The sequence below is a fragment of the Lepidochelys kempii genome, chromosome 17 (genome assembly GCF_965140265.1).
Source record: "Lepidochelys kempii isolate rLepKem1 chromosome 17, rLepKem1.hap2, whole genome shotgun sequence".
In the NCBI taxonomy this organism is placed as follows: domain Eukaryota; kingdom Metazoa; phylum Chordata; order Testudines; family Cheloniidae; genus Lepidochelys; species Lepidochelys kempii.
In genome coordinates this window covers 91,257-117,870 of record NC_133272.1, presented here as the reverse complement: position 1 = coordinate 117,870, position 26,614 = coordinate 91,257, and the positions used below count along the sequence as shown (strand labels likewise).

Here is a 26,614-nt window from a genome sequence, read left to right as displayed (position 1 = left end):
AATCTCTAGTCCCTGTCCTTTTTGGTATGGGGTTTGAACCCCTTACAAATCCTGCAGTGCTCCAAGAGGTGGGACTCCCCCAAGCACTTAAAGCAAGCAGAGCGAGAGTCACTATATGGGCACGACTCCAGGGGGCACCAGAGCCGATGCAACAGATTCCATAGAGGGAAAAGCTTTCTGATGGCAGTACACGGAGCACATGCACACACCACCACACTGGAATGGACATGAGCAAGGATGCAAAGAAAGTTATGATCATGTCTCTCTCCTCTCATCTCCACATAACCAGATTTTGAGTTCTGGTGGGCACGCGGAACATGCAAGTGCATGTAGAAGTGCTCTAGTCCCATCTGTTTTAGACATCCCTAATGGGATGCCTTGGGAGGTGACAGCAAGACCCATGCTAAGTACTTCTCAGATCAATACTCCTTGATGTAGCATACATCGTTTGTAACCCAGAATTTGCCAAGTAACTTAACTATTGCCAGTGTTCCCCTGTATGTTTCCTGACCATCCAGTTACTGAATCAGGCCAAAACATGCATACATTGAACACTTTACAATAATCAAGCATAGAAAGGATATTCGATTACTACAGGCCCTTCCAAATCAAAGATTTTATCATGAGGTAAGTAGGCAAGATCAGCACTATAACCCTGACCTAGTTTACCTCACAGTAAAATAAGTGTCTTGTCTCCTCTATGCTTTTACTGCAGAAAAACTAACATGTTTTAGTTATCTCGTGGTGAAAACACACCCTTTGCAGGGGAGGGGGTGTGTGTTAGTGATGACATAGTATTTGGTTAATATGTTCAACTGTCTACCAAAAGTTTATGACATGCCAAAAAATAAAATATGCAGCATAAAATAGAATGTAATACCAAAAATCATAAAGAACATTGTATCAATTGTATTAATTTTCATGCTTCCTTGAAAAAAAAAGGGGGGGGGGGCTTTTTTTTTTTAATTTACCTGAACCTGCTACAGAATTTCACTGTGTCACACCAACATGTCACAAAATTTAGAAGGCACTTCCATATAATTTGGGTCCCGTTATTACCAATTACATGATGCTATGCCATCAACAGCTCCAAATATATGCTGGACAAAATGGCATGCTGTGGAACCTCACATGCAAGTGTCCTCAAAGTAGATGAGCCTGGTACTATTGTCTAGGACCTTTCAGAAATAAGAGTCACCCAAGAGTGGCCCTGTCAATTCATAAATTGCATAGCAGAGAACTACAGTATCAAAGACAAGAGAGACTAGGAGAACCGGAATGTCTCATTAATCCCAGCAGATCAACTACCACAACTGACAACTTCTGCTGTACAAGGACTAAAACCAAAATGACTGGAAACAGAAACCTGATCAAACCAGCACCTTGCCTTCCCTTGTGTTGCTATGTCAAATATTAAAATGGCCTCAATATTTCCCAGCTGGTAGTCAATAAGTTACCCCACCAAGTCTAAAGCTCCTCTAAGAGTCACAGACTGAAATTCATGCAGAAACATTTTCTCCCAGAGAAGAAAATTCAATTTCAGAGACAAGAGCGTCCTTAAAGCAACTGTATCTATGAAATAACTGGAAAATTCACAGAGAAAAAAAAAAACAAACACCCCACTTCACTGTCACCTGGTGCAAATCAACTGGATTAGCAAGTCATCACAGTTCTGCTTTGTTTCCAGCACACCAACAGCAGAAGACCTCAAGAACGCGAATTGAAACAGATCCACAATTTGGAACAACTTCTGACAAGAGCATTCTAAACAGTCTTCTCTTCTGCTTCTGTCATGTCACCTGTATATCAGCAATTTGGAGGAGGAAGAGGGTGTTTAGGCATCACAATATTGATGGAGGAAGACAACCTGCATTTGATTAAACCATCAGTAAAATGTTTTTTTTAGCCAAGTATTCTCCCTGAGAACCCACTGGAACTCAACAAGGTTTCATTAGCCCCCAGGGCCAGACAGTCAAAAATGGTATATTTTGCCTTAGCAGAAGAAAATTTTAAAATGAAATATATAATTATCTCGCTAACTAGATCTTACCATTTGCCGATATTCCCGAATCATTTTTAGTTTATCTTCTCCACCTTTGTTTTCTTCTTTCTGTTCAATGCTGCTGATTATTCTCCATGAAGCTCTTCTAGCGCCAATCACGTTTTTATATGCCACAGATAGAAGGTTTCTTTCTTCCACTGTCAACTCCACATCCATTCCAGCCACTTTTTTCATTGATTCAACCATTTCTAGGAGGCAAAGGTTACTGATTAGGCATATTAAACAGAGTTTCCCCACAGACTTCTGAATTGCTTATTTACTTTATTCCTTCTCAAAACAGACTTGTAAGCCATTCAGTAAAAGATTAAATTTTCAGTTTATGCACTGATCTTCATTTTCAACAAACTGGGCTCGGTCCCACCCTTCATCGCCTGTGACTCCTCACCTTTTAGATGACAGGTGACAACTTAGACAAGCAACTCAAAAAATATTAGACAATTCCCACATCAACATTAAACCACTAAAATCTTCTGGGTAGGGATCAGGTCCACCTCTTTGTACAGTGCCATGATCCTCATTGGTGCCTGAGCACTTGTACAATATAAATATTAAATTGAATTAAAACATTCTCTTATAATGTTAAAGCTTCAAAATCAAACCCTCAAAAGTTAGGACATGCCAAAACTAAGTTTGTCTGTGCAACCATATTCCCCCTCCTTGTATGTATTAGGATACATGTTTTATTACAGGATCACATACTATTTTTTCCACAGAATGCCTACCTCATTCAGTGCATGGGATGGACAGTGTCCACTGAAGAGCTAGCTATTCAATATTTCTTTGTAGCCTTGTCATTCATTGTATGGTTCCATGCTTTACTTACTGAACATCATTTAAACTCTACACAGAATACAATACAGAAATATGGATGTTCCTATGATGCTCATTTTGAAGTGTGAATGATTTAAAAATGTGAATTTATCTTTACAACACCCCTTAGACAAGAGGGCATTATCCCAATTTTACAGATGAGTATTCAAGAGAAGGCTGAAGTGGTCAAGCATCCACTAATTTTGGTTGCCCAACTTGAAACATCTAGTGCCTAGTTATTTTTGAACAACTTCCAATTTCTGCAATGAGGTAGGGTCAATAGTGGTTCTTAACTGTAGTAGTTTACACCACCAACTGCCAGTACATATACCAGCATCCAGCTCTGAAGGAGCGCTGAGCCAGCAGTGGCACAGAAGGGTGGCAATGTTAAAAGTGAAATTGATCAATATCACTTTTTGCAGCAGATTTAGCGCCCTATTGCCACTCTTACTTCTGCCGCCTTCTGTTGCCACCTTGGGGCTGACACCTGGAGCCCTGCTGCCTTCCAGTGAGGGAGAGAACCCAAGCCCAGGTGGCAGTGCTCCAGCTGTCCCCTTTATCCAAGTGTGCACGTCCCTTCCGCATGAGCCCCAGACACCCAGGGCGGAACCCAGAGCTCTTTAAAAAAAGGTACACAGTTCGTGCTTCCCTTCGGAGGCCCGCCCCATAGTTTGAGAACAGCTGATATACAGAGACCTCAGCCTGCTTAATACCATAGTAAACATACCATTAAAATCCTTTAAACCATTTAAAAAAATAGTTAAAGCATTTAAAACATAGCATTAAATAAGGCTCTCATTTTAACAATATCCCTTGTTCCCTATCCTTTTAGCTGGAGAGTGTTTTTAGAAGGAAAACCCCATTTTACAGTCTTAGGCTATTTCTACACAACACACCTTAAACAGTGTGACTATGCCACTGCAGCCACACCATTGTAAGGTGCGTTGTATGGCTGCTCTTTATCACCGACAAAATAAAAACAGCCCAACGAGGGGCGGTAGCTTTGTTGATGGAAGCATGACTCCAGACAACGAAGCACTGTCCACATCAATGCTTTTCATCGCTAAAGCTTGTGTCATTCAGGTGGGTGTTTTTTCACACCTGTGAGCAACAAAAGTGCCAGTGTACACATAGCCTTAGAGAGTAACAAAGATGGTAATAACTGTCCTTTTGTGGAACAGAGAAGTTAGCAGAGATGAGCTGGAGTTGCTGCTATTTTTAAAGTCCAATCCCATTTCATCTCAGGTGGTGTTGCAGCTTCAGCTGGTAGTGGTTAACAAAGTCATCTGGATCCCTCTCTCTGGTCCATCCTGGTCAGAACATCACTTAGGATTAGGACAAAAAAAGTTCAGGGTCCTAGGAGATGGTGGAGGGGGCAGCCATGATGAAGCTCACTTCAGTAGTCTTCATCTGTTCCTCTCCATTCTGCTTTCCCCAAAAAAGGTCTCTCTTTAAGAGCCCAACAAGGAAGTGATGGATAGAATAGCCCATCCCCTCATTATTTTGTCCACCCATTAGGTCTAATATCTGACACCAATTTTGGTCAATTAATTTTTGGTTCCACATATTTGGTTTTTACCAAATATGATTTCAACATAATCCTTGAATTTTAACATGGCCTTTTTCTCTGAACTAATTTAGTCTGTCTGGTTTTCTTGCACCTGTTTACAACATGCATTGCTGAAAGCAACAAAACATTTTCCATCAATATTTATTATTACAGATTATTGTAACAACTTAAGAACTTGCACATACTTTTTACAATTGAGCTTACAATTAGGGTACATTTGTAGGCTCAAATATCACAACAGATTCCACAAACAGCCTCATTCACTACATAACCCTGATTTGTTCCCTGAGCACCATCCATCCTGTGCACTTAATGAGAAAGGATTCTGTGGAAAAACAGAACGTAATCATAAATTAACTACTGCACCACAACACTTATGCACAAGAGGGCCAAATTAAGGTTGCACAGAAAATTCTTACGTTTTCTAGCTTCTGACTGCTTGACTTTGCAATTAAAGATCTTTTAATTCAGGGCGGTTTTTTAAAAGTAATTTCTTGCTTTAAAAAAAAAAAAAAAAAAAACCACAAATTCCATCACGTGGAACCATACTCCTTCCCATGCAGGTCTATATCAAGGTTGGTACCCTTACAGCCACAGCCCAGACAGTTAACAGGGTAACTGGTAACAGGAATAGACTTATCTTGCATATGGACTTCAGTCACGATGGTTATGTCTACACTGCAATTAGACACCTGCCACTGGCCTGTACAGACTCAGGACTGCGGGGCTTGGGCTAAGGGGCTGTTTAATTGCAGTTTAGACCTCCAGGTTCAGGCTGAGACACCTTACAGGGTCCTAAAGCCCAGGCTCTAGCCCAAACCTGAACATCTACACCACAATTAAAGCATCGCCTTAGCCAGGTGCCACAGGCCAGCCATGGGTGTCTATCTGCAGCATAAATATAACCTAATAGGAGGATAAGACACTTAGCGGTGAAACCCAGTGGCAATCTGCCAACAGCAGAGGACTGTTGGGACTCAAGAGTCCCGGGTTCTAAATCTAGGTTCTGCAGAGAAGCATGTTCTAGTGGCTAGACTTCTGCTGTCTCCTGCAGATGCCCCTCCCCCCATCTGCCTGATCCCCAGCCTGTTCCATCCTGTCTCTATACCCCTGCTCCCATTGCCGCTGCTGCCACCACCACCACCAGCAGCCTGCCCCAGGGCTAACCTCCCCACCTCACCTCTCTACAGTCAAGCAAGTCAGACTACCTACTCATTCTCCATGCCAACTGGTCACCAGCTAGGGGAGCACAAACCATAGCAGCGTATCTCCTTACGGTCAGTTACCAGACTGGCTCTCTGCTGCCAGGAGGAGCAATTTTAGGAACCAGGCCTTTGCAGCCCCAAGCTGGAACATGCTCAGTTGCTCTGTAAGGATGATCCAGTCTGCATGCAGAAATTATGTTGGTATGGCACATGCTCAGTGGAGACAGAATCCTTGGGAGACTAATGCTGCCAGTCCCTAAAAAGCCCTCTACTAAGAACATATGCACTGAGATTTTCAGAGGCTTACAATTTAACCAAATTGGGGCAGATTTTCACCTGGATAGCCAAGACATGTTCCTAGTAGTAAGGTGACCCCCCCCCAGTCAAACTTCAAATCCCCACTTGAAAGCATGTAGGGAGTAGTGTTTTTTAATTAAACCATTTTAAGAATTTAACATAGGGGTCACAGAAAAATATACTGTTTTTCCTTTCTCAGAAATAGCTTAACCATTTTGTTGAAACTTCATCTAGTATGGAACATTTTGGTCCAAACAGCTGAAGTTGAGCAAATCATAAGCAACTAAAAACAGGGTCTTTCAAACAAACATTTTACAACCTTAACTGGTGGCAGTACTACCAAACTATGATTAGAATATGTATTTTTTGCAGCTTGTGTGATAGGTTCTATAAATTATTTTGCTTTTGATTAAAGAATGGCTTTAACTCTGACCAAACAACTGATTTCTAAGCTTGTAAAAAAAGACACCTTAAAATATTTCTATGTTCACTTTTAGGTAGAATAATCTAATATGCCCTAGTATTTCTGACCAGTATAGGTACGTATCGACTAAGCAAGGCATTCTGCCTTCCAGAACACTGGGTCTTGTGGTCAGAGAACATGACTGGGGTTCTGCCCTGCATTCTAATCCCAGCTCTGCCATAAACTTGCTGTGTGATCTTGGGCAAAGTTAGCTAACATTGTTGCGTCTCAGTTTCCTTATCTGTAAAATGGAAATGCTACTTTACACCTCATAAGTATGATGAAACTTTATTTTTAAAATACGGCTTTTAAGATCCTCAGATGGGAGGAACTAGAGAAATGTAAAGTATACATAAGTGAAATTGTTTCGCAACCTTAGCTAGTGCACATACCTGTGACAGCTGTGGGGCTCCCTTGCTTTACAACCAGCCAATTTAGCAATAAGATTTGTCAGCTGTTCACTGATATGGTATTGTCACCCATTTTCTGCACTTTATCTATTATTACGTATTGATACTGACAATCAAGCTGCTGTCCCCAAGCTAGATCAGCATCAACTCAGTTCTGTCCTAGTAAGTTTTCTTCAGAGTCTTGGGGGGCCAAAAGAAACTGACAAAGGCATATAGGAGAGCTCCTTCCTCCAACTCAAAAGAATGGCATTCAATACACAATTCAGGTCTGTCTGTTCTTGAGCATGACCCCACATTTGCCAGTTGTGAGAAATAAGATTATGGCCAGAGTTGATCCCACATGACGAATAACTGATGTGCCACTAAAGGTTTTATTAGCTACTAACCCTAACCCCATACTTTTCCAATGGGATCAACTATAGTGCTTTTTAGCACAGTTAGGTGAAAAGTGAACAGGGTCTTAACATTGAACCTGTCCCACAAACTGTCTCCTGACAGAGATTAATAACCCTCTCCCTATCTGTCCAGTTGTTAAGAATCTGCACAGAAAGCCAAGAGGTGTTAAAGCACGTGCCATTATAGGCATATCCCCATTTCATGATTTCCAGGACCCATCCATATGAAGAAATGACATGTCATACTAAAATAAAAGTTGGGACAAATTAAACAGAAAGAACTGGTTTTATCAGTCCTGCTGCAGGTTCTCTTACCTTCAAATCTGTTGCCTGGATGCAGCTCTGCCTGACACAGACTGCTAAAGGGAATTATGACATTTTGTTCTCTGATAGAGGAGAGACTGATTTTCAGAGTGTGCTTCTGTGAATAACTGCTATAAAAAAAACTTCTTTACTCTGTTTTCAGTTTCCTCAGGAACTCATCCATCTTTGGATTGAAGAGGCTTGAAAACCCTTGAAAGGGAGATCAGAAACCTTTGCAAGGGCCATGAAGGACAAATTCCAATTCTTAAGCCAAATGGGTCTTCATAAAAGCCATGGCCAAAGCATAAGAAGCTTGGTACAGTTTGGTCCTTCATAAGATGCCCCCAGCATATGCCTTGACACCACCTCCTGACCTACTCCAAGAGGGGTTCACTAACTTTCTTCCCCCAGAAGGAGTATGGCCCAGGAAGCATCCTTTTTCCACAAAGTTAAAAGGGTCATGACCACTCAGTAACTGGTCACATTCAGAGTCTGGTATGCAGAGGAATAGCCTTGTGCCCCATTATATCCAACTGTTTTGATTCAGTTGAGGATAAATCAAATCTGGATTACCTGATGGTAGTGGAAGCTACCAAGAACAAAATTCTGGTAAGAGATCAAACCCTTCCTTGGAAACTTGTACAAAGGGTATAAACGTCACCAGCCCCCAAATTTCCTTCAGTTCCTAACTCCAAGCACATCCTTTGACTCTCAAATGCAGAGGTGGAGGGGAGAGGGATGAGAAAGACAATTCCTTTAGGCTCTCCAAAACTTTAAACTATTAATACGGCTTAGACAACTGGTCACCTACTGGTAAGTTTCTGTGATTTTACAAATATAGATGCGTCTTATCAAGAGAAATAAAGATTTAACAACCCAGCAACCAGATTAAGCAGTTTCTGGACTGGGTGAAAAACCTGATCTTTATAGCTGATACAAATGGTCTGGGCTTGGGGGGATTTTTTTTCCCTTCAATGTGACTAAAACCAGAGAAATGTACATGGGTGAACCCAAGTTGGCATAACCAGAATTCCTCGCACCTCCCACCCCCTGGGGTTCTAATCCTGCCAGATTTTTGTAAAATGACTATGTCCTGTTGAAGTTATTCCACTTGAGTTGAATATCTGAAGAGTCACTGGTCCAGAGAGAGAATTATTCTCCTGCCTGGGGGTTAGTAAACCCACTTCAGAGGGTCAGAGACCCAGGATCTAGTCCACCCCACTCCAAGGACTCTATACAAAGTGGAACAGCTTCAAAAGGAGAGAATGGGAGAGAATCCCACACCATAATATCCCATAGCTCAGTGGCTGGGGGAAATTACTTAGTCTCTAACAGGTTACAGCAGATAAAACCTAGACCGCTCCCCAAACTAAAGAAAAACGTCCTTTAGACAGCCAATGAATTCTGCAAATTCAAAAGGTCCAAATCTATTACATTAGCAGCAAATGTGAACGGTTCAGCTGCAGCCTTACTAGAAGTGTTAAGGTTCAGAAAAAAACAAACTTTCAGAAAAAAATTACCCACCCCCTACAAGACCCACTATGGAAAAGTTGGGAATTTTGGAAAAGATTGCAAAGCAATTTATGAAATATTCTCTCAGAATTAACAGTGAAACAATTTAGGGTAATGTTTAAAATAATGTTATTGCTGTCCTTCAAAATGCCTTCCATTAACAACTGATTTAAAATTAATAAAATGTTTCTCTAGACATGAGTTTCTTCTGGGTCCCAAGGCCCCATTGTTGTATCATGTCAAGTCTATTAATATACTATTTCTGAACCCAAAAGATTAACTTTCATTTTAGTTTACAATATTGATGATTTCTATTGTCAATATTTTGTATTTCACACACACACACCCCCATTGTCAACAGCAAAAAAATACACTTAAGTGCCTTAGTGTGCAGCTGCAGCTCTATCCCTAACACTAGGTATATCTGTCATTACGAAATAAGTATAAATTTAGTTTTGATTCAAACAAACACACAAATCAGTACTTATGTGCTAAGTAAATTATACATAATTCATTTTTAACTCTTAAAGAAGAAAAAAGTTAGTTGTGATAAGCAAGTAAGTACTACAGATATTTCTATTTTAAACAAAATTCCCATTTTTTCCCCTGGAAAAAAAAAGGAAAAATGTTTTTTCCATGCCTTCAAAACTTCCAGAAATTGTGCACCCTAAGCCCTACAATCAATTATGTTTGTCATGACTGAAACATTTAACAGGTATGCATATCATAAGAGCACATGCCACAATCTTCCACAACAACCTTTTGCAAGCACAGAGGCATTAGTTCCTGTGCTCTGCCTACCTTAAATTCCCTCTCTGAAGTTTGCCAGCCTCCTCTTCCCGAAGAAACACCAAGGTTGGTTCAACATGGCAGCGTGGGTGCTACTTTAGAAGTTGCTCTATTCCAATGGTACACGAGAGCTGCATATGTAGTTTGCAACACACTTTGGGAATTTGAATGATGAATGGCATATTAATGTAAAATTATTTAATGAGACTAATATATCTGCAGACCAACAAAAAGGTTTTTAATATAGGACATTTTTTAATTCCTTACCTTTTTTTGTTATACATAAAGAGGCCTGAAAGGTTTACTTTAGCTTGTATTTCGTTTTAGAAATTGCCAGGCCTGATCTACTCTTGTTTTGCAGGAGAACCTACTAGATGTCTTGTATCATTAGATCTCACACTTTAAATGGAGTACAGGGATATGAGGGAGGAGGAGATGGTCCTTTAACAAAGCATCTGTTCTCCAAAATGAGTCACTTAAAGTGAAAAAGGTATTAGAAGAGCATACAAATAGTAACAAGTTCTGTCTCTTAACTGATCAATTTTCACTATCTGCGCTCTGATGATATAATTTCACTAGTTCTCCACTCACCATATAATCTACAAAGTTTCACAGGAACTAAATGTCAAATGTAAAGAACAAGCAGAAGTTAAAAACACCAAGAAAAAAGAAAAGAAAATGTTTAAGTTGAAGTGACAGTATTCCCTATATTTAGATTGACCATCACTATCAGTTATAAAAAAAATTCTTGCATCTTTAAAAAAAAGAAAAAAAAACAAACAACAACAACCCTCCACGGTTTGTAGCAGCATTTTGAAATCTGGCAGGGTACTCCTGGGGTGAAGTGGTTCCTTTTTCTGATCTTATGAAAATCTGTTCAAATTTAGGAGAGTTATAGTGTTTAAAATTGTCAATGCCCATCTCTATTTCAAACAGCACAGCTTTCTTATGGATTCCTGACAAAAGCCTATTCACTATTCCATTACTATTATGCATGCATTATCCCAAGTTCTAACTTAAGCAGTCCACACACAGGAGAATCTCTGGGTGGGACAGACACCTCCTAACCTTTTGACCTCTGGAAAGAGACACTGAAGGGAACCAGGATACCATGATTTCCAAATGGAGGGGGGAGTGTCAAACATACAGACCATAAACCAGATCAGGTACACAGGACATACCCAGTCTGCGTATAATCTCAGTTTTCGTATTAAAAAACTCTTTCGAGTCCTTATGGCTAGAGCTATTACCTTCCAAATATGAACCAAGCATAAACAATGCAGTGATGTCTGCCTGAGTCTGCAGACCGCTTGAAACAATGAGGGGGCAACCTAACCCCTCCCCTACTAATGTTATTGGAATGTCAACTCTAGAACTCAATGAAAATACAGTGTCAAGATTAAGTATTGACTCGCTGATCATTTTAGCAGATGGAAGTTGGAGGTGGGAGGGAAGCCCATTGGGTTGGAATTGGAAGTTGCTGCAGAGAGAACAGGAGACGCAAAGATAAGGAAGGGTGAGCAAAACAGATAAAGGAGGGTGGGTAAGGAAGAGAAACAAAGGCCCAAAATAGTGATGGCCAAAAGGGGAGCAGAATTTTCCTCACTGAACGAAAGACATGAGAGCTGGAAATAATATTTAGTTTTTCACAAATATCTCTGTGCAAATCTCTAACGGGCATCCCTTGTGCAATATGAGTAGACAATCCTGAATTTAAACTGTAGCCTATGGATAAACAAACATTTAGCCCTCTCCTCTGCATGAGTTTAACACCCCTGAACTAGGCTCACTACTGGTGTTAATTCTGTGTCCTTAATCTTTAAGCTAGAGCAAAGCCTTAACAGGCTCCACAGATGGGAATAGAACCCATATCCAAATCTCAGTCACATACCCATACTGCCCCCACAAAGTTTATTATCTATTTGTTTGTGGCTATACTGTCTGTAAAATGGAGCTATAATTCTGCATATGTAACTACTCCTTTCAATGCGCTGTATCCTTTTCCAATGGCTGGGCCACATATCTTCTCTGATAGCTAACTTATTTAGCCCTTTGGCTGTGGTATAGGTCTGTGCTGTAGTGTTGAGTGTTTAAGGCTCAACAAATCCTGCTGCTGGTGCATGATGGCAGTTGGGGCTGTTAACAGAACTTGCTTTTGTAATTTTATGTGCCATTTTTCTTTCAAGTATATGAAGTTGAATACAAAATTACATTAAGCACTCAAGTCCCAGTCTGTTAAATGGGAATAAATACTCTGATATCTTGCAAGGGAATGGAGAAGAAATATTCACTAATGTTTGAGAGGCTCAGATTGGTGAGGACCACAGAACAGCCATGAATAAATTAATTGTATTGTCACTGTAGCATTTGGATACTGTACAGTGAAAAACATATGGGGCTAACCACTGAACAAGGATTCAAGGAAATACTGAAGAGCTGCCTCATTCCCTGAGCACCATCCATCTTGTACAGAGACTGAGGCAACAATCCTGTGAAAAAAACAGTATGTGATCATGTAATTAAACAATTTTATCATAATGAGTATGCAGAAGGGGGCAGATTTAAGCTTGCATAGGCAACTGTAAATCTGGCATTTCCTAAGATTAGAGTACTTGACTGTGCAAACTAAACATGCTTCCATAGTAGACTCTAACTTCACATGTAAACAGATTTTAAGGCCAGACTGGACCACTATTTTAGTCTAGTCAGAGTTCCTACATAACAAAGGCCACAGAATCTCACTTGTGAGTCCTGCATCACAACCATAACTTCTGGGTAAGCTAGACCATATTTTTTAGAAAGACATTTTGATTTAAAGACTTCAGGTGATGGCAAATTCACCCCCCACACATTGTTCCTTTGGTTAACTCCCTTCACTGTTACAAGATTTGCACCTAATTTCTAGTCTGAATTAGTCTAGTTTCAAGCTCCTGGATGTTATTATTATGCCTTTGTTTGCTAAATTAAAGAGCACGCTATCAAAAAATCTTTTCCACATATAGGTACTTACAGACCAAAATCAAGTTACCTCTTAACCTGAAAAGAGCATTAGCCCATTTTACACAGAAAACACCAAAACTGCCATACCAGATCAGACCAGAAGTTCATCTAGGCCAGTGGTTCTCAACCAAGAGTCCGGGGCCCCCTGGGGGACTGCAAATAGATTTCAAGTGGTCTGCCAAGCAGATTCACTGCAGCCCAGGGCAGAAAGCCAAAGGCACACCAAGCGGGGCTGAAGCCCAGGGCCCCGAACCCTGCCACCTGGGGCTGAAATCGAAGCCTGAGCAACTTAGCTTTGCAGGGCCTGAGCCCTGCTTGCTACCCACTAATGCCGGCTCTGGCACAAAAAAGTTGTTGTGGTACAGATGAGCTGTGGAGTTTTTATAACATGTTGCAGGTGGGGGGGAGGGGGGGCTCAGAAAGAAAAAAAGTTGAGAACCCCTGATCTAGCCATCTTGGAAATTTCCCTAATTAAGGAAGAAAGTTTTTTCTGACCCCCCCCTTAATTAGGAATTAAGAACACATGACATAAGAACGGCCACACTGGGTCAGAGCAAAGATCCATCTAACCCAGTATCATGTCTTCCGACAGTGGCCAATGCCAGGTGCCCCACAGAGAATGAACAGAACAGGTAATCTGCAGCACTGATCCACGCCCCCCCCCAATTCTCAGGTTCTGGCAAACAGAAGCTAGGGACACCATCCCTGCCCGTCCTGGCTAATAACCACTGATGGACCAATACTCCGCAATACTCTTTTTTGAACTCTGTTATAGTCTTGGCCTTCACAACATCCTCTGGCAAAGAGTTCCACAGCTTGACTGTGCATTGTGTGAAGAACTTCCTTTTGGTTGTTTTAAACCTGCCGCCTATTAATTTCATTGGGTGACCCCCTAGTTCTTGTGTTATGAGTAAAAATTAACACTTCCTTATTGACTCCCTCCACACCCATCATGATTTAATAAACCTCTATCATATCTCCCCCAGTCTCTTTTCCAAGCTGAAAAGTCAGTCTTATTGATCTGTCCTCATATGGCAGCCGTTCCATACCTCTAATCATTTTTGTTGCTCTTTTCTGAACCCTTTCCAATTCCAATACATCTTCTTTGAGATGGGACAGCCACATCTGCACTTAGTATTCAAGATGTGGGCTTACCATGGATTTATAGAGACACAATATGGCATTTTCTGTCTTATTATCTATCCCTTTCTTAATGGTTTCCAACATTGTTCGCTTTTTTGATTGCCGCTGCACAATGAGCGGATGTTTTGAGAGAACTATCCACAATAACGCAAAGATCTCTTTGAGTGGAAACAGCTAATTTAGACCCCATCATTTGATACCTGTAGTTGGGATGTTTTCCAATATGCATTACTTTGCATTTATCAACATTGATTTTCCATCTACCATTTTGTTACCCAGTCACCTAGTTTTGTGAGATCCTTATGTAACTCTTTGCAGTTTGCTTGGGACTTAACTATCTTGAGTAGTTTTGTATCATCTGCCAATTTTGCCATCTCACTGTTTACCCCTTTTTCCAGATCATTTATGAATATGTTGAATAAGACTGGTCCCAGTACAGACTCCTGGGGGATACCACTATTTACTTCTCTCCATTCTGAAAACTGACCATTTATTCCAACCCTATGTGTCCTATCTTTTAACCAGTTACCGATCTGCAAGAGGACTTTCCCTCTTATCCCATGACAGCTTACTTTGCTTAAGACCCTTTAGCAAGGGACCTTCTCAAAAGGCTTTCTGAAAATCTAAGTACACTATATCCACTGGATCCCCCTTGTCCACATGCTTGTTGACTCCCTCAAAGAATTCTAGTAGACTGGTGAGGCATGATTTCCCTTTATAAAAAAAGAAAAAAAATGCTGACTTGTCCCCAAGAAATTATGTTCATCTGTGTGTCTGACAATTCTGTTCTGATTGTATTTTTAAATGGACAACCTACCCTAAATTCTCAATTACTGAGGGACAATCTTCACTCATTGATATATTTTGCTTTCCACAACCAACTCTCTGTATAAACTTTTCATGAGTGATATACCCAAATAGTTGGATGCTAATATCTAAAATGTATTGATAATTTTATTCACCTAAATTTGCGTTATTGCTGATTATGCACTACATGTATCTTATGACTTTTAAAACAAAACTTTGTATTTGTGGATAATCGAAGCACTATACCCAGATGTACGCTCTTTTCTTACCCTGTGTACTAAAATTTTTTTTAGCATTAGTACTGGGCAAACTAGTTAAAACTAAAGTCAGGCTTACTGGCCTATAATTGCCAGGATCACCTCTGGAGCCCTTTTTTAAAATTTGGCATCACGTTAGCTATCCTCTAGTCATTTGGTACAGAAGCTGATTTAAATGATGGTTACAAACCTCAGTTAGTAGTTCTGCAATTTCACATTTGAGTGCCTTCAGAACTCTTGATGAATACCATCTGGTCCCGGTGACTTATTACGGTTTAATTTATCAGTCTGTTTCAAAACCTCCTCTAATGACATGTAAATCTGGAACAGTTCTTCAGATCTGTCACCTAAAGGGATGGCTCAGGTTTGGGAATCTCCCTCACATCCTCAGCCGTAAAGACTGATGCAAAGAATTCATTTAGTTTCTCCGCAATGGCCTTATTATCCTTCAGTGTTGTTTAGCAGGCTTCCTGCTTTTAATGTACTTAAAACAAAAAAACTGCTATTACTTTGAGTCTTTGGCTAACTGGTTTATACAGTAATGCATGAGAGTTTACATTACTTTTTTTTTTTAAATCTTGCTATTATATTTCTGTATAATGTTCTTACCCATATCCTACTAAGGTCTTTGCTTCAGTGATATTCTGTAATATTTATTACCTTCACAAGACATTTATGTTCAACCAATATGAACATTTAAGAATGGTCTTATTTAGTGTAACACAATAAAGATTCAATTTGATACACAACAAAACACAGTTAGTATGTAAAATGAAGAAACAGCATTAACAGACAAAGCAATCTCATCGCCTGAACAAGATATGTCTCTAGTGCAATGACAATTAAAATTTAACAAAAACTACAACCTATGATTTTAATCAATTCACCTTGATTTTGGCTAAGTCAGTCAGTTGGTCAGATCTCATTTACCAGTTGTTTCCCAAACAATGTTTTGTATCAACGATGTCATTTCAAGTAGGTTATTCTTTACTTTGAGGTAACAGCTTTAAACCAGTGAGATCTTCCAAGAATTGGCACGCTTTGTGTTTTATTAGTTACATTACAAGATGCATTATTTGGTAAGCAGTTTATAAAAACACTAGGAGAGAGCATGGCTTAATAGACAGGGCACAAGATTTGGGAGTCAGGAAACCTGGGGTCTCTTTCCAACTTTGACATCAACCTACTGTGTGATCTTGTACAAACCATTTCCAAATCCTTATGCCTCGGTTTCCCCATCTGTAAAACTGAAATGATACATTTCAAGATCTATAGATAAAAAGTGTTATATAGATATCTAAATAGTTTAGAAGTCATTGCATTTGTCTTCACATCCTCATGACAAATCAAGATTATCTACTTATTTCATCATCTTTTTGCATTGTTGATACCATCACAATACTGGATATTGGAATGTAGGTGCATGTATTCCCCAAATATGCAATGAATATGGCAAGGTAAGCACAGATAAAAAACGCATTTCTAACAATAATTTTAACCTGACATTGTCCCTTTGTTTTACAAAGCCATTCCAACAAATTGCTTTGGACTCTACAGAAAAATGTTGCATTCTAGCAAAGCCTGATTAACTGAAAATCTCATTACCAGCCATACCACTGTGTAATAATGCATAACCTTTCACCTCTTGAACTATCCAGTTTCTGCTTCCTTTTTCCTGAACAGACATTCATAGAGGCACAAAAAGGAGATGGGGAATCTTCTCAGTAAAAATTAAAATATTAATTTGTAGGATTTGCCTATCAGGAGGGCTGGTTACTTTGCACTGCAGATGCCTATAGCAGAATTTGAAAAATTACCAGACACTAAGGGAAATGCCATGCAGATACATACCTCTTCCTCAAAAAGCTATGGAGAAGGATGGAGAAATACCTACAAGTGCTTTTCACAGTCCCTGCTCAGGGCTTCAAATTGGGCCTGATCTACATGTAAGTTTTCCCAGCATAGCTAGGTTGGTTAGGACCACGAAGGAGAAAAATTTAAAAAAAGATCACACCCCTAACCAACATATCTATGCCAGCAAAAACCCTAGTGTTGATGTAGTTATACCACCAAAATGTGATTTTGCCAATATATGCTGCATCTACACTATGATTTGCCAATATACCATGTAACCGAGTATCGTCAACAAGGCCTTATGTATCAGTTACTGTCTACAAGATAGCCAATGTTTTAAATCCCTCTACAGCTACTGGAAAGAAGAAGTATTTTAATTCTGAATTACTCTAGTACAGTGGCTCTCAACCTTCCCAGATTACTGTACCCCTTTCAAGATTCTGATTTGTCTTGCATACCGCCAAGTTCCACCTCACTTAAAAATGACTTGCTTACAAATTGAGACATCAAAGCTCATCTTAAGTGATCACTCTCCTTACAGTGTGCATGATAAACACCCATTTTTTCATATTGTGTGTATATAAATCTCCTCACTGTATTTTCCACTGAATGCATCCGATGAAGTGAGCTGTAGCTCACAAAAGCTTATGCTCAAATAAATTGGTTAGCCTCTAAGGTGCCACAAGTACTCCTTTTCTTTTTGCGAATACAGACTAACATGGCTGCTACTCTGAAACCTAACAAAATACAAGTGTCACAGCACACTATTACTAAAAAAATTGCTTACATTCTCATTTTTACACAATTATAAATCAACTGGAATATAAATATTGTACTTACATTTCAGTGTACAGCATATAGAGCAGTATAAACAAGTCATTGTATGAAATATTAGTTTGTACTGACTTTGCAAGTGCTTTTTATGTGGTCTGTTGTAAAACTAGGCAAATATCTACGTTGACGTAGACCCTGGAAAACCTGTGTACCCCCAAGGGTACACAGACCCCCACTTGATAACCACTGTTGTAGCACGCCCCCAGCCTCATGGCTATTCCAAAGGAAAGCATTTCCTTGACTTATCACTTCTTATGGCTCCATTTTATGTCCTCCCCCCGCCCCCGCAATATATTCCTCCAGTACTTGCATATATTGCTAATGGTAGTAGCTCCAGAGAGAACCTGACCTAGTTCCCTCCCCTTCTGAACAGCAGTAATGGTAGGAAAGATCCTGATCAATTTTTGTCTTGTCACTTGGGAAAGCTATGAGCAGCAACTAAGGCACCAGAATGGACTGCCTACCGATCAGAAAGCCTGTATTCTATAGGTTTGCACTACTTTCACGTTCAGTTTGTTTTCACTCACAAGTGACAAATCTAATTTAGTTTTAAATGAGAGGTAAGGGTTTAAAGTAAGCATGACGAACAGATTTTTCAAATCCCACCAATAGCATATATTACCTACGTGTAGGTTCAGGAAGAATACCTTCAGTGCTCAGAAATATTTAACACCTTACAAATATTTAATCAGCATAGCCCATGAACTTTAAAGAAAAAAATACAAGGCCTAGGAAAAACAGCATTCTAAATTACAATAATTTTAAGCGTAAAATGAAAGACTAATAAGATTTACATTTACTTCAAGCAGGGAGAAGTACATTGTATTTAATAAACTCCATAGCCTATGCCAGGGGAGTACAGAAGGTAAAAAAAAAAATCGATAACCTAAAAAGACACATCACTAAACTATGATGGGCAAAAAAGGGAGAGGCACCTTCGAGGGCCAGGTTCGGGAAGGAGGTGGAGAAGGTAAAGAAGGGCCCACTAAGGGCCAGGCACCCCGATCACAGATGGGGGGGACGGGGACTGGACGTTGACTGCGACGAAGTGACCTGGCTCCCACTACACGGGGCTCAGCCACTCTGAACCAGCCGTCTTCGGCCAGGTGCTGGGCAGGGCTCGAGTAAGAGGAACCACCTCTGTTCGCACTAGTGACGGCACAAGAAAGGACGCAGGATCCCTTTGTCGGGCTCCATCGAGCCGGGGGGTGGGTCCCCTCCCCCTACTCGCCCTTCCCAGCCACCATTTTATTCCCAGCTTTTGCCGCCGCCGACCCCCGCCACAGCCGACCCGAGATACCAACCCCCAGGGCTAGGCCGCCCGTTCACCCTAGTCCCCTACTCCTGGCTCCCTCAACCCGGGGGACAATCCCTGTCGCCATTTTGTTCATGCCCCCCCTTCGCCGCCTCTGCCCCCCTGCCCAGCCGCCGCCATTTTGTGGCCGCTCCCTCCCTTTTCCCCCGGCACTACCCGGCCCGCCCGTCCTCCCGGCTCTCACCATCATAGCGCTCAGCCTGCTCAGCTAGCTTAGCCTGGTACACAAGGTCCTCCCGATCGTCCATGTCCAAGAGACGGGGCGGCGACGGGGACTACACGGGGTGGATGAAGGCTGATGAGTCCGGGATGCTCAGCCGCTACCAGCTCACTGTTCTCCTGGCAAAGATGGCGGCGATAGCGCCTCCTCCTGCTATATCCGGGTACTTCCGCCAGCGGACGCATGCGCATCCCGTGCACCACCATGGCAACAGTGGCTCCCTGGCAACCGGCGGGAGGAGAGAGACTCAGGGGTGGGGTCCGATGGGACGTCAAGTCTCCTGCGGCTGCCAGGCCCCGGAAGCGTGCGGGAAGGGAACTGTGGCTGGGCTACGAGGGGACGGGTCCTTGGCACTGTGATGGCGGTGTGAGCGTGAGGGGCTGCTGACACTCTTGGGATATAACGGTTGAGGGTCCCCTGGAACTGATATATGGGGGAGGGGGTCATGAGGGGCCTCTGGCGCTCCTGGGAAATGAAGGAGAGAGGGGGCCTGAGGGGTTAAATGGGAGTTTAGGGGCCCCTGCACCACGATATAGGGGGTAAAGGGCCCTTGGCATGGGTAATGGGGAGTAAGGGGCCTCTGGCGCTACTGGGAAATGGGAGGGACAAGGGCCTGGGCATCCAGATGTGCCAGGGGGCCTGAAAGGCCCCTCGCACTGAAATATTGGGATGGGTAAGGGTTCCTTGGCAGTGAGTTGTGGGTTTGTTTGATACATACCTGTAACTACAGTGACCACTGAGCCTACTGATTTATGCCAACACACTCATTTTTACTAATCCCTTGTCCCCTCACACCCATTGTGTGTTCATTCACCTGTTGCATTTTGTCATAGCCCTTGAGCTCTGAGGGGCGGCAGGGAACATCTGTCCGTGTTACTCATTTACAATAAGAAAAGGAGTACTTGTGGCACCTTAGAGACTAACCAATTTATTTGAGCATAAGCTTTCGTGAGCTACATCGATGCACAAATCCAGGTTTTCTCACCCTCCACCCCCCCACACACAAATTCACTCTCCTGCTGGTAATAGCTCATCCAAAGTGACCATTCTCCCTACAATGTGCATGGTAATCAAGGTGAGCCATGTCCAGCACAAATCCAGGCTTTCTCACCCCCTCCCCCTTTTTTTCCCAGGGACACACACACACACACACACAAACTCACTCTCCTGCTGGCAATAGCTCATCCAAACTGACCACTCTCCAAGTTTAAATCCAAGTTAAACCAGAACGTCGGGGCGGGGGGTAGGAAAAAACAAGGGGAAATAGGCTACCTTGCATAATGACTTAGCCACTCCCAGTCTCTATTTAAGCCTAAATTAATAGTATCCAATTTGCAAATGAATTCCAATACAGCAGTTTCTCGCTGGAGTCTGGATTTGAAGTTTTTTTGTTTTAAGATAGCGACCTTCATGTCTGTGATTGCGTGACCAGAGAGATTGAAGTGTTCTCCAACTGGTTTATGAATGTTATAATTCTTGACATCTGATTTGTGTCCATTTATTCTTTTACGTAGAGACTGTCCAGTTTGACCAATGTAAATGGCAGAGGGGCATTGCTGGCACATGATGGCATATATCACATTGGTGGATGTGCAGGTGAACGAGCCTCTGATAGTGTGGCTGATGTTATTAGGCCCTGTGATGGTGTCCCCTGAATAGATATGTGGGCACAGTTGGCAACGGGCTTTGTTGCAAGGATAAGTTCCTGGGTTAGTGGTTCTGTTGTGTGGTATGTGGTTGTTGGTGAGTATTTGCTTCAGGTTGCGGGGCTGTCTGTAGGCAAGGACTGGCCTGTCTCCCAAGATTTGTGAGAGTGTTGGGTCATCCTTTAGGATAGGTTGTAGATCCTTAATAATGCGTTGGAGGGGTTTTAGTTGGGGGCTGAAGGTGACGGCTAGTGGCGTTCTGTTATTTTCTTTGTTAGGCCTGTCCTGTAGTAGGTAACTTCTGGGAACTCTTCTGGCTCTATCAATCTGTTTCTTTACTTCCGCAGGTGGGTATTGTAGTTGTAAGAAAGCTTGACAGAGATCTTGTAGGTGTTTGTCTCTGTCTGAGGGGTTGGAGCAAATGTGGTTGTATCGCAGAGCTTGGCTGTAGACGATGGATCGTGTGGTGTGGTCAGTTTGTGTGTGTATGGGCGTGGGGGGGGGTGAGAAAACCTGAATTTGTGCTGGAAATGGCCCACCTTGATTATCATGCACATTGTAGGGAGAGTGGTCACTTTGGATGAGCTATTACCAGCAGGATAGTGAGTTTGTGTGTGTGTTTTTTGGAGGGGGGTGAGGGGGTGAGAGAACCTGGATTTGTGCAGGAAATGGCCCAACTTGATTATCATGCACATTGCGTACAGAGTTGTCACTTTGGATGGGCTATTACCAGCAGGAGAGTGAATTTGTGTGTGGGGGGGTGGAGGGTGAGAAAACCTGGATTTGTGCTGGAAATGGCCCAACTTGATGATCTCTTTAGATAAGCTATTACCAGCAGGACAGTGGGGTGGGAGGAGGTATTGTTTCATATTCTCTGTGTGTATATAAAGTCTGCTGCAGTTTCCACGGTATGCATCCGATGAAGTGAGCTGTAGCTCACGAAAGCTCATGCTCAAATAAATTGGTTAGTCTCTAAGGTGCCACAAGTACTCCTTTTCTATCAGCTTTACCTATCTTCCATTTGTTTTAGAGAGAGAGTGTGCAGCTGTCACTTCCCCACTAAGCCAGGTTATTTTTTTAATCAGTGCTGCCTTCTTTCTTGAGGATGGCTTTTGAGACATCTAGTAAAGTGTGAATAAATTATTCCCAATTATCATTCAAATTTTTCTTTTAAATTCTCTCAGCCAGCTGATTTGGATCATAATTGTTTTGAGCTTTTTGCAATTGGCCTTTTAAACCATTGTGTGTGTGTGTGTATTTTACACACACACACACACACACACACGGTGGTTTAAAAGGCCAGTTGCAAAAAGCTCAAAACAATTATGATCCAAATATATATACTAGGGGTCACCAAATGAAATTAATAGGCATCAGGGTTAAAATAAATAAAAGGAAGTATTTCTTCATACAACGCACAGTCAACCTGTGGAACTCCTTGCCAGAGGATGTTGTGAAGGCTAAGACCATAACAGGGTTAAAAAAACAACTAGATAAATTCATGGAAGATAGTTCCATCAATGGCTTTTTGCCAGGATGGGCAGGAATGGTGTCCCTAGTCTCTGTTTGCCAGAAGCTAAGAATGAGCGAAAGGGGATGGATCACTTGATGATTACCTGTTCTGTTCATTCCCTCTGGGGCACCTGGCACTGGCCACTGTCGGAAGACAGGATACTGGGCTAGATGGACCTTTGGTCTGACCCAATAGGGCCATTCTTATGTTCTTATATACATAAAAGCTACTCCACCTTTTCATGTTCTCTGTATGTATATATATATAATCTTCTTACTAAATGTTCCATTCTATGCATCCGATAAAGTGGGCTGTAGCCCACGAAAGCTTATGCTCAGATAAATTTGTTACTCTCTAAGGTGCACAAGTACTCCTTTTCACTAACTTTTAGAAATTCTTAGGCTGTTTTAGTACTGGCTGCATGAGACCCCCGTGGAATTCCCTGTGGTCACTGAGCGTTTTTTGTAGTACTTGTTAGTGGTTATAGATAGGTGATTAAGCAGCTGGTCATCCTGTTTCCACATGTGATTTGGTGGTCTGTAACAGACACCAAGTAGTACCACATCTTGTGCTTTAATCTCTTAGGACACTGATCCATTCGTATTCAAGATTATTTTCTTCTGAGCACTTAGTGATGCAGAAACAGGTAATATTTTTAATATATATGCTCATTGCATCATTCTTAAATATGTTATAACCATTGATTTTTAACATTGCATTCATACGAATCATCCCACCATGCTGATATATAGGCAGAGAATGCTGGGAGCAGAGAAATGTAGCCTGAACTTTTTGCTGGGGCTTCCACATATTTGGATATTTGCTGGCTCAGATGAGCTTGTGGTATGGACTAGCCTGGTTTTCTCCACTGCTAATGGAAAACAGTGGTAGGTGTGAGTAAGTAGCAGACGGCACTGACATTCCTGGTGAAGGAGCTGGAAGGGAGGCAGACTTTGCACACAGAATCCTTAGTTTGTCCTAATAGGAAAAATCACCAGTTTTCAGTTACTGACCATCCAGTTAATCTGGAGACCCCAGCCATTTGTGAAATACATTATCATACTCACAAGCTATCTATTATGGAGAGCAGTGAGCCTCCGTCATTATTATTATTAGATGGAGGTAGAGAATCAGGAATGCAGTGCTGCTGCAGTCCAGCAGATGGAGGCAAAACTCAAGAGGAAGGGTTAAAAAACAAACTCCCACTCTGTCTCTTTCAGGTTTCAGAGTAGCAGCCGTGTTAGTCTGTATCCGCAAAAAGAAAAGGAGTACTTGTGGCACCTTAGAGACTAACAAATTTATTTGAGCATAAACTTTCGTGTACGAAAGCTTATGCTCAAATAAATGTTAGTCTCTAAGGTGCCACAAGTACTCCTTTTCTTCTTTCAGGAGTCTAATTTGTCTTGTGTACTCCCAAGTTTCACTTGGCTGAAAAATTACTTACTTACAAAATCAGACATAAAAATACAAAAGTGTCACAATACACTGTTAACTGAAAAATTGCTTATTTTGTCATTTTTGCCATATAATTATAAAATAAATCAATTGGAATATAAATATTGTATTTACGTTTCAGAGTATACTGTATATAAAGCAGTATAAACAAGTCATTGTGTTAAATTTTAGTTTGTACTGACTTTGCTAGTGCTTTTTATGTAGCCTGTTGTAAAACTAGGGAAATATATAGATGAGTTGAGTACCCCCTGGAAGACCTCTGCATACTCCCAAGGGTACCCCTGGTTGAGAATCACTGCCATAGGATATGCTTGCAACATTTTTAAACAAGGGGCTCTCTTAAAATGTTCTACTGCAGTTGTTGATACACAAAACACTCCCTAGGTAAGATACTCTCCCTCTCCCATAAACAAACAAACCCTAGTTCCACTCTTCTCCTTCCCATATTGATCAACCTTTTCACCACTCTCCTCTCCAGTTCAGCCTGCTTGGTAGCTGATTCTCACAGGCAGCAGTTAGTAAATGCTCCTGCAGTTTGTAGTTATAGGGTTGGCATCAGATCCCTTAGGTGGTGGGCTGAGAGGGCCCTCTCAGCAATTTAAAGACCAGAAAAGACCATTACAATCATCTCCCTATCATCATGCTATAGAATTTCAACCAATAAATCCTGCATCAAGCCCACAGCTTCTGGTTGAACCAACAGTATGTTTTAGAAAGACATCAAATTCTGGCTTAAGGATTTCAAGTAATATATGTTATTACAGTCCTCATTAATTACTCTTGACAAATTCAGAATGGAAATAAAACACAATTTTTAAATCTTCACCTTCAAGCCACTGGATCTTGTTATGCCTTTGTTTGCTGGATTAAAGAGCCCTGCCCTCTGCTATCAGAAATCTGCTCCCAATGTAAGTATTTTATAGTCTGTAATCAAGTTACCTCTTAATCTTTTTTGTATGTTTAAATATATGGATCATAAGTTTGTCTCTCACTTGGTTTTGTGGTTAAGATACTAGACTGGTATTTGAGATCTGGACTGTGTTTCTCGTTCTGTCTTAGCCTTCCTAAGTTAGTTTCTGTGCCTCAGTTTCCCGATTTGAAAAAAGGGCTAATATTTCCCTAAATTCAGGAGCATTGTGAGAAGAGCCATTCATGCGCACACACATTTCTGTGAAGCTTGCATGCAAAACCTGTAATTACAATAGTGGGGTGGACTCCCTTCAACAATATGCATTTTACTTTAGCTAGATGCTAGAGCATCTAGGAGCCAAGAGCGTAGGTCACACTTATAGGATAAAGGACCGTATGTTGGAACCTATTGATTCAGAAAAGGACTTATAAACCAGCTGAACATAAGCTCTCAGTGTGACGTGGAGGCTGAAAGAACAAATACTGTCCTTAGATGTATAAGCAAGGGAATAACAAGAAGAATGAGGAATGGCTTATTACTACTGTATACAACGAGGCCGGCCATTCTTTGTGCACATCTGGAAGCACCTGGTGGTGGGGAGGGTGTATTTGTGGGGAGTATTTGGTATGTCCTCCATATACACTCCAGAGCAGTGGTGGGCAATCTGCAGCCTGCCAGGACAATCTGCTGGCGGGCCGCGAGGCAGTTTGTTTACATTGACCATCCGCAGGCATGGCCGCCTGCAGCTCTCAGTGGCCACGGTTCGCCGTTCCTGGCCAATGGGAACTGCAGGAAGCAGCAGCCAGCATGGCCCGCGCTGCTTCCCACAGCTCCCATTGGCCTGAAACGGCGAGCCGCAGCCACTGGGAGCTGCGGGCAGCCAAGCCTGCAGACGGTCAATGTAAACAAACTGTCTTGTGGCCCGCCAGCGGATTACCCTGAGGGACTGCAGGTTGCCCACCACTGCTCCAGAGGCACTGGTTGGAAAGCTCTCCATGCAGCAGTGGTGGTGGTAATAAATGAGTATACTCAGAGGATTGAAAATATCAAGCAACACTAGCCATAGGAATACACTGAGGAAAAAAAAAAGTTGTGCGCTACCGCCCCTCAACTATAGCCAGTTTGTGCCCATGCCTTTTCACACCGCTATATACAGGGCTAGACTAAGGTTTCAAGGGGTGGGAGGATTAGTAAAATGATTCTTTGGTATACCCCCACAAACTAAACTAACTGTTTTACATAAAGTGTGTAATGGTGGTGGCAATGGGGAGTATCTGATTTCTGTCTTCCCACTCTCGTACTGCAGGAGTAGGCCATAGCGGTGCTTTTAATTGTTTCATTCTTTTTGCATCAGTTTATACTTTTAAGGCTACCTTTGCTAAACACACACCTTTTAAAAAATAAAATGAACACTAAGACTTTCTTTATGGGACCCAAAGCCTAGATCTATTAACCAGATGGCCCCGCAGCTCATTAGTAATTATGATGGAATGGCCACATCTAACCCATAAGTACTCTCCACAACAGTCAATGCCCACTATGAACTCTATGGCCATAGAATTTTCCACAGACTTAACTTGTACACTTTAAAATTTAATTAAGAAAAATTTCTCTCACTAATCACCATGGTTGTGAAAATAATCTTGAAACTGTGCAGACTCATCATATCATAGAATCATAGAATATCAGGGTTGGAAGGGACCTCAGGAGGTCATCTAGTCCAACCCCCTGCTCAAAGCAGGACCAATCCCCAATTAAATCATCCCAGCCAGGGCTTTGTCAAGCCTGACCTTAAAAACTTCTAAGGAAGGAGATTCTACCACCTCCCTAGGTAATGCATTCCA

General features: G+C 41.7%; 1 protein-coding gene across 1 annotated transcript in view; it reads right to left on the bottom strand.

The window, feature by feature from the left end:
* Window positions 1-19,408, bottom strand: part of YWHAE (tyrosine 3-monooxygenase/tryptophan 5-monooxygenase activation protein epsilon) — a 56,632-nt gene extending 37,224 nt beyond the window's left edge. The window contains exons 1-2 of the mRNA XM_073315961.1: window positions 19,211-19,408; window positions 2,051-2,250 (exon numbers count right to left, since the gene is read on the bottom strand). Of these exons, the coding sequence (XP_073172062.1) occupies window positions 2,051-2,250; window positions 19,211-19,274 (264 nt within the window). The 5' untranslated portion in view covers window positions 19,275-19,408. The remainder of the gene's footprint in view (window positions 1-2,050; window positions 2,251-19,210) is intronic.
* Between the last annotated feature and the right edge of the window lie 7,206 nt (window positions 19,409-26,614).